At 45.0% G+C, this 14,645-nt stretch overlaps 1 protein-coding gene across 1 annotated transcript in view; it reads left to right on the top strand.

Annotated features, from left to right (window-relative positions):
• Positions 1 to 14,645, top strand: part of EFL1 (elongation factor like GTPase 1) — a 623,792-nt gene that overhangs the window by 45,891 nt on the left and 563,256 nt on the right. The window contains exons 3-5 of the mRNA XM_040342558.1: positions 301 to 368; positions 1,016 to 1,100; positions 6,172 to 6,305. Of these exons, the coding sequence (XP_040198492.1) occupies positions 301 to 368; positions 1,016 to 1,100; positions 6,172 to 6,305 (287 nt within the window). The remainder of the gene's footprint in view (positions 1 to 300; positions 369 to 1,015; positions 1,101 to 6,171; positions 6,306 to 14,645) is intronic.

The following is a 14,645-nucleotide window of genomic DNA, read 5'->3' as shown; positions in this document are numbered from 1 at the left end:
TGTCAGCCAAGTCTCAGTGACATGCAGGTTTGAAATGATGCGATTTCAAGTGAAGTTGCACGACTTCAAAGCTGCATGCAGTGTGAACCCGGGCTAAATATTATTTCAAAATTTGAATTGTGTTTCTTTGTGATTTACTGGTTTCTGAAAAAAAAAATCGACTCGACTGTTTTTATTCGGTATATTCTGCTACAAGTAACGATTAACCAGAGACTCGCATGGAGCTGCTTTTCTTGTTTCATTCTGCTACAATTGTTACATTTATAATCATTTTGTCTCTTTTTGGTTTTTATCTTGCAGGGAAAACGACATTAGCAGACTGTCTCATATCTAGCAATGGGATCATCTCCAACAGATTAGCTGGAAAGGTACTTTTCCCGAGATGAATATGTTCTTTATATAAGCTATGGTGTATTTAAAGTGGAGTTCCACCCATAAATATCAGTACATCAGTAGTTTTAAAAAAATGTCATTAGTCCTTTACGAAATTTTTTTTTTTTTTTTTTTTTTTTAGATGCCTTCAAAGTGTTGTTGCTAGGCAGAATAGTTAATCTTCCCTCTTCCTGCACCTAGGTGCTTAATGCTTCCTAACCTACACCGCACAGACTCCTGGGAATGTAGTGGGTGTAACTTTCCAGGAGTCTGTGCACTCCCCAGTCTCAAAGAATCATGTGACTTGGACAGCACAGGTGCTGAAACCTGATCTGACACTGCTTGTGCAGCACTGAGCATGTGCGAGATCTGCAAGGCTGAAATCCAGGAAGTCATACAGTCTGGCTTCATGATGCCCACACTTAAGATGGCCCCAGTCAATTTCTATTTTATAAAGTGTCTAAATGCTGTAACAACCTAACAAAACGGACCTTAGTTTACAGACTAACTTTACTAGAATACATTAAGCTTGTGTATTACAGGGGTATTTATATTTAAAAAGTGAAATTGTGGCCGGAACTTCCGCTTTAATGACTGACTGACTGTCCATTGCCTTTTTAATGTTGTATTTATTAAATTGCAGTTGCGTTATTTGGACAGTCGTGAAGATGAGCAGATACGAGGAATCACCATGAAATCCAGCGCCATCTCCCTGCAGTACAACTTTGGTAAATAAATAGACAATGCCAGCTAGTTTCTTTTATCTTGAAATAATATCCAGGGAAACCAAGAGACTTTAGAAAGTATAACCTTTTGCCTTTTTTATGTATTTTTTTATGTGGTATTAATTCTCTGCAGAATGTATTGTATACAATTGTAATGGTTTGGGTTTACCAATATCATTGCACAGAGCAGGTAGGTATAATGGGCCAGATTCTTGTAGAATCTGCGGCGGCGTAGCGTAAGCCATTTACACTACGCCACCGCAAATTACTGGAGCAAGTGCCGTATTCTCCAAGCACTTGCTCCGTAATTTGCGTCGGCGTAGTGTAATTGGCCCGGTGTAAGGCGGCGTAATTCAAAGGGGACGGCTTGTATTTAAATTAAGCGCGGCCCCGTGCTGATCGAACTGCGCATGCGCCGGGCGAAAAAAAGCCCAGTGCGCATGCTCCAGCTCACGACAGAAAACGTCAATGACGCCGACGTGAGCGTCATTGACGTAAAGTCGTATTCGCGAACGACTTACGAAAACGACGGAAAAAGCCAACGCTGACCCGACGCCATACTTAACATGGCAAACGACGGACCTACGTAAACTTGCCCCTCATTATAGCAGGGGCAAGTTTACGCTTACGGAAACGTCGTAAAATTACTGCGTCGTCCGCGCGTACGTTCGGGAATCTCGCGTAACTAGCTAATTTGCATAGACGACGGGGAAAACGACGATGCGACACCTAGCGGCGGTAAAAAAAATTGCATTTAAGATCTGACAGCGTAAGAGCCTTACGCCTGTCAGATCTAATGGGTATCTATGCGTAACTGATTCTAAGAATCAGTCGCATAGATACCCTGGGCCAGATTAGGACTTACGACGGCGCAAATGGTGTTGCGCCGTCGTAACGCCTTTGAGAATCTGGCCCAATATGTTTTATTAATTTAAAGTGGAATAATTTTTTGGATGTCACAATGTAGAGTATAAGATTTCCTATCATCTGTGCCCAGTCTTGCCACACAGAGTTAATCCAGCTCTGAGCAATCCTCTTTTATTGTTCAGTGAAAATTAACAGACTTCCAGATAAAACCTGTCTAAATAAAAAGTCCTTTCCTCTCTCCTTGCTTTTAGTGACAGGTTATTTACATATCTAGCTTGGACATGTTTATCATATGTTATGTTATGTTTATCATAATATGAGGTGATCCACAGTATAAAAAGTGAGAAATCCACCCCTCCCCCACATAACACACCCTGGTAATATACAATGACCTGTGGATCACCTCATATTATGATAAACATAACATAACATTTGATAAACATGTCCAAGCTAGATATGTAAATAACCTGTCACTCAAAGCAAGGAGAGAGGAATGGACTTTTTATTTAGACAGGTTTTTATCTGGAAGTCTGTTAATTTCCACTGAACAATAAAAGTGGATTGCTCAGAGCTGGATTAACTCTGTGTGGCAAGACTGGGCACAGATGATAGGAAATCTTATACTCTACATTGTGACATCAAAAAAAAAACATCCACTTTAATAAAAAAAATTAAAATCGGCTTTAGAAATGCTTTAGGGCTAATTTGGGAGGAGGCCAATGTAACTTATCAGTGGCCCGGATTCAAAGAGATTTGCGCAATATTTACGGAGGCGCAGGGCAACGATTTTGCCCTGCGCCCCCGCAAATTTGCTCTGCTGCCCTTGATTCACGGAGCAGAAGCTCCGTGAATTGCGCGGGCGCGCCGGCAAAATTGCCCGGCGCTAGAGCACGCAATTTAAATGATCCCGTAGGGGGTGGGAATCATTTAAATTAGGCGCGCTCCCGCGCCGAGCGTAGAGCGCATGCTCCGTCGGGAAACTTTCCTGACGTGCATTGCGGCAAATGACGTCGCAAGGACGTCATTTGCTTCCAAGTGAACGTGAATGGCGTCCAGCGCCATTCACGAATCACTTACGCAAACGACGTGAAATTCAAATTTCGTGACGCGGGAACGACGGGTATACTTTAGCATTGGCTGCCCCTACTATTAGAAGGGGCAGCCTTACGCTAAACACGCCGTACGGAAACGACGTAAATTGCGTACGCAGGGCTCGCGCAACATTGTGAATCGGTGTTAGTATGCAATTTGCATACTATACACTGAGCACAATGGTTGCGCCCCCTAGCGGTCATCGCAAAAGTGCAGCCTAAAATATGCGTGGCATAAGAGCCTTATGCCACGCAGATTTTAGGCTGCAGTCGGCGTTACGATGTTCCTGAATCGGGAGCATTCGTAACGCCGGAGCAAGTAAGCAATTGCGCTGTGTAACCTATGGTTACACAGGCGCAATTGCTTCTTGAATCTGGGCCAGTGTGTTTTATTTTGTGAGAGGAACGCCTCTCAAACCCCAACTAGTAGCAGACGGCCTTCTTCTTATGATATGATCACTGGGCCAAGAGCTGCAAGGCAGCAGTGCTAACCACTTGGTGTTATTTCTCTCAGTCACCGCTCTCCTGCTCCAGTGCTCACTGGAGTGCTTGGCTGGGGAGGGGACTGGTGCAGCTGGCTCCAGCCCTGTCAATCAGCCAGCCAAGTGGATCTCAACCATATTGTCGGGATCCTTCCAGAGTCTGGATCAGCTCTGCCTCGCTAGTTGATAGCGGGCAATAGCACACTATCAGATGCCTCCGGGTCACAAGAGAACACAAATGTACTATTGTTGCGCACAAGAGAAGTATGGCCAAAAAAGATTTGCCCATGCTTTTCTTTTAAAGTGTGCCGAAACGTGCAACACATTGCAGCTTACCAAGCTGTAGATGTGGTGGCTGCGTTCATTTTTCTTTTTACTTTTGAGCTTTTTTAGGCCTTTATTTTCACCTGGTGATAAGGTCAATATGTCTATTATTTTTCAAATTTCTTAAACAAACAGTTTCCAGCAGGTCAGAGGGCTGAGACAAACTTTTTACCACTGAGAGGTGCTTACAATGGTCAGCTTTTATGAATTTATGTAAAACATTTATCCTAAGACTACTTTCACACTGGTGCAGGGAGGGCGTTGGTGGTAAAGCACCACTAATTATATTGGCGCTTTACCAGCGGTGCTTTTTGGCCACTAGTGGGCGCTTTTTACCCCCGCTAGCGGAAGAATAAAGGGTTAAAAGCGCAGCTTTGCAGGTGCTTTGGCAGCGGTGTTCATTGATTCCAATGGCAGGGCCGCACCGCCAGAAAGATGCTGCTTGCAGGACTTTTTCTAATGTCCTGCAAGCGCACCGCTCCAGTATGAAAGCACTCAAGCTATCACACTGAGGCTGCAGGGGAGGCATTTTCAGCCAATTTACAGGCGCTATTTTTAGCCTAAAAGTGCATGAAAAATGCCCCAGTGTGAAAGGGTCTAAAGGAAAGATTGTGATTGTAACTGCTTAAAAGTGTTAGTTGGAGTTTTGCTTTAAGGCGGAGTGCCACCCAAAAGTGGAACTTTCCCTCATCTGATCCCCCCCCCCCCCTCCGGTGTCTTTGACAGGTATCCTTTCCCACTTCCAGGAGTCCAGGCTGCGGCCTGTGACATCAGCGCAGGGCTCCCTCCTCCTCCCCCAGCCGCCGGGCCGATAGGAGAGAGCTCATGCGCAGTAGGGTTTCCAGCGTGAAGCCGAAAGGCTACACTGCGGAGTACCCTTACCCACAATGGCGGCGGCAGCACCCGATAGCTAATGGAAACATCAGCTGTGGGTGCCGACTTCCGTTTATTAAAAGTCAGCAGCTGCAGTATGTGTAGCTTCTGGTTTTTCTTTTTTTTTTTTTTTTTTTTGTTCACTTACATTTTTTTCCCCACTTTTTTAACCACTAGCCGACCGCCCACCGCCGTTCTACGTCGGCAAGTTGGCTCGGCTGGGCGAGAGCACATAGTATAACGTCCTCTCTCCCAGCCGCTCGCCCCCGACTCCCGTGCGTGTGCCCGGCGGGCGCGATCGCCGCCGGGCACACGCGATCACTCGTTACAGAGCGGGGACCGGGAGCTGTGTGTGTAAACACACAGCTCCCGGTCCTGTCAGCAGGGGAAATGCTGATCTTCGGTTCATACAATGTATGAACCGAGGATCAGTGTTTCCCCTAGTGAGGCCACACCCCCCCCACAGTTAGAACACACCCAGGGAACATACTTAACCCCTTCCCCGCCCCCTAGTGTTAACCCCTTCACTGCCAGTGGCATTTTTATAGTAATCCAATGCATTTTTATAGCACTGATCGCTATAAAAATGCCAATGGTCCCAAAAATGTGTCAAGTGTTCGAAGTGTCCGCCATAATGTCGCAATACCGGAAAAAAAAATCGCTGATCGCCGCCATTACTAGTAAAAAAAATATAATAAAAATGACATAAAAATACCCCCTATTTTGTAAACGCTATAACTTTTGCGCAAACCAATCAATAAACGCTTATTGCGATTTTTTTTTTTTACGAAAAATATGTAGAAGAAAACGTATCGGCCTAAACTGAGGAAAAAAAATGTTTTTTTATATATTTTTGGGGGATATTTATTATAGCAAAATGTAAAAAATATTCATTTTTTTCAAAATTGTCTCTCTATTTTTGTTTATAGCGCAAAAACTAAAAACCGCAGAGGTGATCAAATACCACCAAAAGAAAGCTCTATTTGTGGGAAAAAAAAGACGCCAATTTTGTTTGGGAGCCACGTCGCACGACCGCGCAATTGTCTGTTAAAGCGACGCAGTCCCGAATCGCAAAAAGTACTCTGGTCTTTGGGCAGCAATATGGTCCGGGGGTTAAGTAGTTAAAGAGTCCATTTAAATCTAGTTTTCCAGCTAAAACTACCCTCTCCACATGTTATTGCTACCCACCTTTCTCCTCCATAGATACAGTGGAGGACTTAACATAGCCACCCTAAGACATTAGATGTGTTACTGGCCACATCACCAGGTGAATATAATGGAAAAGCCAAAGAAAAAAAAAAAAGAAAGGAAATCCAATGTAAAAAGAATTTATAAGACACAATATATAAAGTTTTTGTTTTTTGAGTAACCATCTGGGTTCCATTTTCCATTTATCTTTACAAGCCGTAATTTATTATCCCTTTTTTTTTTTTTCAGGGGATGAAGAATATCTTATAAACCTCATAGATTCTCCTGGACACGTTGATTTCTCCTCAGAGGTTTCCACTGCTGTGCGTCTCTGTGATGGTGCAATTATCGTGCTGGATGCAGTGGAAGGCGTGTGCCCACAGGTAAGCACAGCACGTTTGACTGCAAGATTTGGATATACATAATACCAGGGTTCGACAAAATCCAGGCGCCCGGTCGCAATTGCGACTACAACTAGCAACCTGGCGCCCAGGGAAGGAAGCTTAGGCCTGCAAAGCCTCGGCCTCAATTACCGCCCGGCACTGGCCGACGTGATCGCGCGGCGGGGGAGGTGGGGGCGCACGGAGACACAGGATACCCCATCCTGTGTCTCGGTACGCCCCGCCGGCCGGTAATTGAGGCCGTGGCTTTGCGGCCTTTTGCAGGCCTAAGCTTCCTTCTGTGATATTCACGTATGCGCTCGCTTCTGCGTGCGAACTTGGTGGGACGGGCGCGTTTTCTGGCTCCTAACTTTTTTAGCTGGCTCCTAGATTCCAAGCAAATTTGTCAAACCCTGCATAATACATAATACTGTTAGATGTTTGCTAGAAAAATGCAGAATCGCACACACAATCACTGGTATTCATACATGCAGAATATTTACTCTAAAATTCAAAATGTACACATAATGGCTTGCAAAGAAAACATTTATTTTCACCTACATTTCTGTAGGAATAAAAGAAAAATGTTTCTGTATTAAAATAAATAAATAAAATTGTTACACACACACACACGTTCATTATATATATATATATATATATATATATATATATATATATATATATATATATATATATATATATATATATATATATATATATATATATATATATATATAGTGTGTATGTATGTATGTGCATGCCTTGAAATTTTCCACATTTTGTTATGTTACAACCAAAAATGTAAATGTATTTATTGGGATTTTATGTGATCAACCAACACAACGTGGCACATAATTGTGAAGTGGAAGGAAAATGATAAAAGGTTTTCAACATTTTTGACAAATTAATATCTGATACCCCTAACTAAAATCTAGTGGAACCAATTGCCTTCAGAAGTCATCTAATTATTAAATAGAGTCCACCTGTGTGTAATTTATACTCAGTATAAATACAGCTGTTCTGTGAAGCCCTTAGTGGTTTGTTAGAGAACCTTGGTGAACAAACGGCATCATGAAGGCCAAGGAACACACCAGACAGATTAGTGAATGAATGAAAAACTTGTATAGCGCGGCACATGCGAACTGAATCGCCTCTGGGCGCTAGTTGTTCGTGTCTCATTACATCAGAAGAGCAGAGTTTTTATCTGTCTTCTGAAAGTCAGGTGGTTTTCCTCCAGCCGAATGCTGGTTGGTAAAGCATTCCACAGTCTAGGACCTTGAAAAGCAAACCTTCTTTCTCCTTTGGACTTGTATTTGGTTTTTGGAACCTTGACCAGATTTTGGTCGGTGGATCGCAGAATGCGGTTGGAATTGTGGGGTTCTATCTTGTCGCAAAGATATTGCGGAGCCTTCCCATGGATGCACTTATGTGTCAGACAGAGTGCTTTGAATGCAATTCTGTCTTTTACTGGGAACCAGTGAAGGGTTCTCAGCGAAGGTGAGATTGATTCCCATGTTTTTTTCCCAGTCACCAGTCTGGCGCCCGTATTCTGTACGACTTGCAGACGAGCGATTTGGTACTTTGGGAGTCCGAGGTAAAGGGCATTTGCATAGTCCAGTCTGGAATTCACGATTGTTCCCACTACGACTGCTACGTCATCTTTGGGGATAAATGGAATAAGTCTGCGTAGTAGGCGCAACAAATGGTGCGCTCCGCTGACTACTGACCCTATTTGTGCGTCCATTGTCATGAAGGTGTCAAAAATGACTCCTAGACTTTTGACTTTGGAGCTAGGGGAGATGATTTGGCCCAGAATGGGCGGGGGTGTCCAGGTTGTTGCCAGTTGACTCTTTCGGCTGGCGTGAAACATAAGAAGTTCTGTTTTGGAACTGTTGAGTTTAAGATAACTCTTAGGCCTCGTACACACGACAGAGTTTCTCGGCAGAATTCACCGAGAAACTCGGTCAAAACCCGTATTCTGCCGAGAAACTCTGTCGTCTGTACAGTTTTGGCTCGATGGAGCCGCCGAGGAACTCGACGAGAAAATAGAGAACATGTTCTCTATTTTCTCGTTGTTCTCGTTGTTCTATGGGAGAAGGCGGCCCGCCGAGCTCCTCGGCGGCTTCATCCCAAAACTCGACGAGGAACTCGACGTGCCAAGCACGTCGAGTTCCTCTGTCGTGTGTACGGGGCCTGAGTCATCCAGTTTTCTATTGAAGAGAGACATTTCTCTAAACTGAGATGATGATTCTTTTTGTTGCAGATACGAAAATACAGTTGCATGTCGTCTGCATAAGAGTGATAGAGTAGTTCTTGGCTACTGATAATATCAAAGAGAGGGCGAAGATAGATGTTGAACAGTACCGGTGACAGGGGGGATCCTTGGGGGACTCCACATGGCACCGTGCGTTTTTCCGACGTGAAAGATCCCAGTTTCACTGTTTGTGATCGGTTTCCAAGAAAGGAGGAAAACCATGGTAAATCACCTTCTGCGACTCTGGCTACCTCGGCCAGTCGCATCAGTAACATTTTGTGGTCTACTGTGTCAAAGGCTGCGCTTAGGTCCAACAGAACCAGGAGACAAGATTCTCCTTCGTCTGCGGCCTCGAGAGCATCGTCCCATATTTTAAGTAAGGCCGTTTCTGTCCCGTGACCGGGACGGAAACCTGATTGAAATGGATCGAGTAGGTTGTGGGTATCCAGATGCTGTTGCAGCTGTTGTACCACTACTTTCTCCATTATCTTGGAGAGAACATTTAGGCCTGTTATGGGACGGCGGTGAGTTGGGTCCTTGGGATCCAAGTAAGATTTTTTCAAGATGGGCTGGATTGTGCTCTCTTTCAGCAGTGATAAAGTTTAGAGAAGTTTAAAGCAGGGTTAGCTTATAAAACAATATCCCAAGCTTTGAACACCTCAGGGGGCACTGTTCAATCCATCATCCAAAAATGGAAGGAGTATGGCACAACTGCAAACCCACCAAGACATGACTGTCCACCTAAACTGACAGACCGGGCAATGACTACTGAGGAAGATAGATAAGCTTTATTGTCCTTGCAAGGCAGTTTACAATGAAATTTCTTAAAACTCATCACTAGGGCCGAAACAACTAATCGATTATGAAATTAATCGATTACCATTTTCATAATCTATTAATCGGCCAGTAACATAATGGGGTTAAAAATAAACTAAAATTAGCCCTTTTAGAGTACAAAAAGAGCAAATCTCTACTGAAAATATTACTTTCACTGTCCAACAGTAAACAAATGAACCCCTTACAGTAGCGATTATTTGCTCTTTTTGTACAATTTTTTTTTTTTTAACCCCATTATGTTACTAAACATCTCAGGCCTGGGTCACACCTGTATTTGGAAAGGGCAAGGACTTTTTTTTTTTTACGCAAAACGGTGCTATTTTGTTTTTTTGGCTCAATATACTTCAATGGAGAAACTGCAGAAAAGCAGTTTTGTGGCAATTTGTGTTTTTTAACCACTTCCCGCCCGGCCTATAGCCGATTTACGTCCGGGAAGTGGTTCTGAAATCCTGACAGGACGTTCCAGAACGTCCTGCAGGATTTCATGCCGCGCGCGCCCGTGGGGGCGCGCAGCGCGGCGATCGGTGATGCGGGGTGTCAGTCTGACACCCTGCATCTCCGATCTCCGTAAAGAGCCTCCGGCGGAGACTCTTTACCACGTGATCAGCCGTGTCCAATCATGTAAACAGGAAGAGCTGTTGATGGCTCTTCCTCACTCGCGTCTGACAGACGCGAGTAGAGGAGAGCCGATCGGCGGCTCTCCTGACAGGGGGGGTTCGCGCTGATTGTTTATCAGCGCAGCCCCCCCTCGGATCGCCACACTGGACCACCAGGGATGCCCACCCTGGACCACCAGGGTGAGCAAAAAATAAAAAAGCCTGCAAAAAAAATAAAAAAAGCATTCAAAATAATAAAAAAAGATGCCAACCAGTGCCCACAAATAGGCACTGACTGGCAACCTGGGAAAATCAGTGCTGCCCCACAGTGTCCATCAGTGCCAACCCAGTGTCCATCAGTGCCAACCCAGTGTCCATCAGTGCCAACCCAGTGTCCATCAGTGCCACCCCAGTGTCCATCAGTGCCACCCCACAGTGCCCATCCATGCCCAGTTCCCACCTATCAGTGCCCATCTGTGCCACCCATAAGTATCCATCAGTGCCACCCATCTGTGCCGCCTATGAGTGCCCATCTGTGCCGCCTATGAGTTCCCATCTGTGCCGCCTATGAGTGCCCATCTGTGCCGCCTATGAGTGCCCATCTGTGCCGCCTATGAGTGCCCATCTGTGCCGCCTATGTGTGCCCATCAGTGCCGCCTATGAGTGCCCATTAGTGCCGCATACCAGCGCCGACAATCAGTGCCACCTCATCTGTGCCCGTTAGTACTACCTCATCGATGTCCATCAGTGCCATCTCATCGGTGCCCATCAGTGCCGCCATATCAGTGCCCGTAATTGAAAGAGAAAAACTTATTTACAAAAAAATTAACAGAAAAAAAAAAAACGGAATTTTTTTTCAACATTTTCAGTCTTTTTTTTTAGTTGTTGCGCAAAAAAAAAAAATCGCAGAGGTGATCAAATACCACCAAAAGAAAGCTCTATTTGTGGGGGGAAAAAGGACGCCAATTTTGTTTGGGTACAGTGTAGCATGACCGCGCAATTGCCATTCAAAGTGCGACATGGCTGAAAGCTGAAAATTGGCTTGGGCGGGAAGGTGCGTAAGTGCCTGGTATGGAAGTGGTTAATCTGCCCAACAACAAATTGGCCAAACAAAATAAAAAATGCAAATCGCAGCAAAATTACCCTTTTTTTTTTTTTTAAGGTTATTAAACGATTCTTCGATTAATCGAAACAATAATCGGCCAACTAATCGATTATGAAAATAATCGTTAGTTGCAGCCCTACTCATCACATTGTAAAACATAAAAGCACTGCAGACAAACACACTGCTCATACAGTCACCCTTACATAAATAGGATAAAAATATCAAATATCGTCAAAACCATTTCAACCTTAAGGCCAGGTTCACACCTATGCAAATTGGTTGCGTCTTAAACCGCATCCAATTCACATAACATAAGATACATTGATTTCAATGAGGCTGGTTCACATATGTGCGATGCATTCGCACTGCGCATTGCCAAAAAAAGTGTGCGTTTTCTAGGCATTGCGGTGCGTCTCAGGTGCGAATTCAGGCCCATTATCTTTTATGGGCACGCATCTAATTCGCAGATGTGTTCATTTCTCTTTAGGATTTCTCTCATTCACCTCAATACACTTACCCCCCCCTCCCCCTCCCCTCTCCCAGGTCTCCAAATTCGCAGCTAAAACGGAGATGATCTGCTGAACAGTTCTCTTATCTCTCTGCAGAGATCAGAGAGCTGAAATTCACACTGCACTAGTGTGAGTCCGGCCTAAAATGGGGGAAAGGGGGAAAACCCGTATTTCCATATTTGAGTGCTAAAGACACTGAGAATGACTCCGTCAAGTGATCCCTGGACTCCCTTAGAGAATTAAGGTTCTATACTATGACCAATATGGTGAGTTACATGGAAGTTTCCAATGCAAGGAATAGGCAGGGGTTAGATGATGGATCTCTTCCCCAATATTGGCAGCAAGGAACAATTTTGCTGAGGGCCAAGCTCAACTCCCACCTATCTGTAGACAAGGAAAACCTGGGTGGTCAGATCACAGTGAATGCAGGGGCGAGACTGGGAAGCCAGAGCACTGGTGGGGCAATAATGAGCAAGTACTTGACCTCCCAGGTCACATGAACCCTCTGGGAAAGGACAGGGATGGCGAACTTGATGGATATCAAGCTCATCTTAAATCTTACAGCTTATGTGTTTCAAAAGAGATAAATGAGTGCTCTGAGGAAAAGAACAGTGGACAGGCTGGGGTACATCTCCTAAAACCAGACTGACACAGACATTAAAACAGGAAATGTTGAGTCCCGAAGTCCCCAAGGAAGTAGAGGTAGGTCTAATCTGTGCCCTGATACAGGGAGGGAGAGGGGTGATGGGATTAAATCATAAGCATGAAATGGCACTCTACACCTGAAGGAAATACGACCCAAGAGCTTGCAAAGATTAGTAAACCTCCTTCGAAAAAAGTGGGTGAAAATATTTATTCTGAAGGCTTCACTAATGGTGAAACCTGGAACTCCGGGTGGCCATATGGGAAGAGACTTGGCCAAACTGTCTTTAGACTTCTTACACCAATGTGCTCCAATGATATGTACCACATACTGTACATACAAGTGGTCTGTTTTAATTTAAGGCTAATGGCAGAAAACTGCAATTTATCCAAGATAATCCCATCAGGGAGAGACTTGGGGGAACCCAGATCAGAGTAAGAGATGGTCATTGCAACCTGTTGCCAGCTGATCGGATATGGACTCTGCAGGGGAAGACACAGGATTGCACTTGGAGCCTCTGTGGTCAGCTGCGGTGAGAAACTGGATGAGTTTGATCACAAGGTCTTGTACAACTGAAGTATATGTCCCGGATGGGATTGGGCCTCACTTGGTGGTGCTAAAGAGGACTCCAATAAAAGGTGGATTGTATAATCATTGAGTAACCAGGTTGCAGATTGCAAATGTTTGTGTCTTCGGAAGACACAGAACAAAACTGTTATGCCGCGTACACACGGTCGTTTTATGTGATGAAAAAAAATGACGTTTTTAAAAACGTCACTTTAATTGACCGTGTGTGGGGGAAAACGTCGTTTTATGTCTTCTAAAAAACGACCAAAAAAAATTGAAGCATGCTTCAATTTTATGTGTCGTTTTTCAAAAGTGCACTTTTTACTTCACAGAAATTGACCGTGTGTAGCAAAAACGTCGTTTAAAACGACGTTTTTTCATCCGCGCATGCCCAGAAGCTACTTATGAAGCGAGCTTCAATGGAAAAACGTGGTGGAACGTAACCTCGCTTTGCTAGAACATTGTGAGAAAACGATGGTGTGTAGGCAACTTCGTCTTTGAAAATTGAAGTTTCAAAAACGTCGTTTTTTACTTCACAGAAAATGTAGTTTTTTTTCATCACATAAAGTGATGGTGTGTATGCGGCATTAGGAATATGTGAGCTGGGGTCACTCATTGCAGTGGGACTTCCCCTTTGTCTCTATATACAGACATGTTGTGACTGGCAGTGATTCAACTAGGCTTAAGGTACAAGGTACTCACAAAACCCAGACAGTTGGTGAGAGTCGGGTGGCTGGAGGTGATCATAGTTGTTGTGGACGGGCAGTATAAACAAACTAAGGATCTGGAGTTCCTTGTGGTTCTTTGCAAAGCAGGAGCAGACTTGGGGAGGTGTTTCCTTGACATTAGGGTTGTCCCGATGTGTATCGATACAGAGTATTTGCGGGAGTACTCGTACTCCCGCAAATACCCCCGATACTGAAATAGAATACTTGTCCCCCCCCCCCCCCCCCGTCGCCGCAAACCGCAAAGCCACGGCCGCCGTTAATCAGCGTGCGGGGAACATTACAGCTTTCGTTTGAATAGCTGTATCCCCGCCGCGTATAGACACTCCCCCTTGCGTGGGATTGGACGGATGATCTGTCCAATCCCGAGCAAGGGGGAGTGTCTATACGCGGCGGGGATACAGCTATTCAAACGAAAGCTGTAATGTTCCCCGCACGCTGATTAACAGCGGCACGTGCGGCATCATCAAGGTATGTAGGACATGGCTGCATTATGTGGGGGACATGGCTGCATTATGTGGGGGACATGGCTGCATTATGTGGGGGACATGGCTGCATTATGTGGGGGACATGGCTGCATTATGTGGGGGACATGGCTGGAATATGTGGGGGACATGGCTGGAATATGGGGGGGACATGGCTGCATATGGGGGGGACATGGCTGCATATGTGGGGGACATGGCTGCATTATGTGGGGGACATGGCTGCATTATGTGGGGGACATGGCTGGAATATGGGGGGGACATGGCTGGAATATGGGGGGGACATGGCTGGAATATGGGGGGGACATGGCTGGAATATGGGGGGGACATGGCTGCATATGTGGGGGGACATGGCTGCATATGTGGGGGGACATGGCTGCATTTGGGGACACATTTTAAAAAAGTATCGGTATTCGGTATCGGCGAGTACATAAAATAAAGTATCGGTACTTGTCCTCAGCCCGATCAGCCTACTAACAGAACAAGTCTTCAGAGACTGGGCAAGCCCAGAGGCAATGCCAATGGCTCTCGACCTGGAAAGCGCTCCACGGCTAACTTGTTATCAGAATGGGGGCGAGAAAGTGGCTAACGCAAAACCCAGTGTCTGGAGGTCACTTCTAAGCTA

The sequence above is a fragment of the Rana temporaria genome, chromosome 3 (genome assembly GCF_905171775.1).
Source record: "Rana temporaria chromosome 3, aRanTem1.1, whole genome shotgun sequence".
In the NCBI taxonomy this organism is placed as follows: Eukaryota; Metazoa; Chordata; class Amphibia; order Anura; family Ranidae; genus Rana; species Rana temporaria.
The sequence above is the reverse complement of the archived record's forward strand: the minus strand, read 5'-3'. Positions and strand labels throughout refer to the sequence as shown.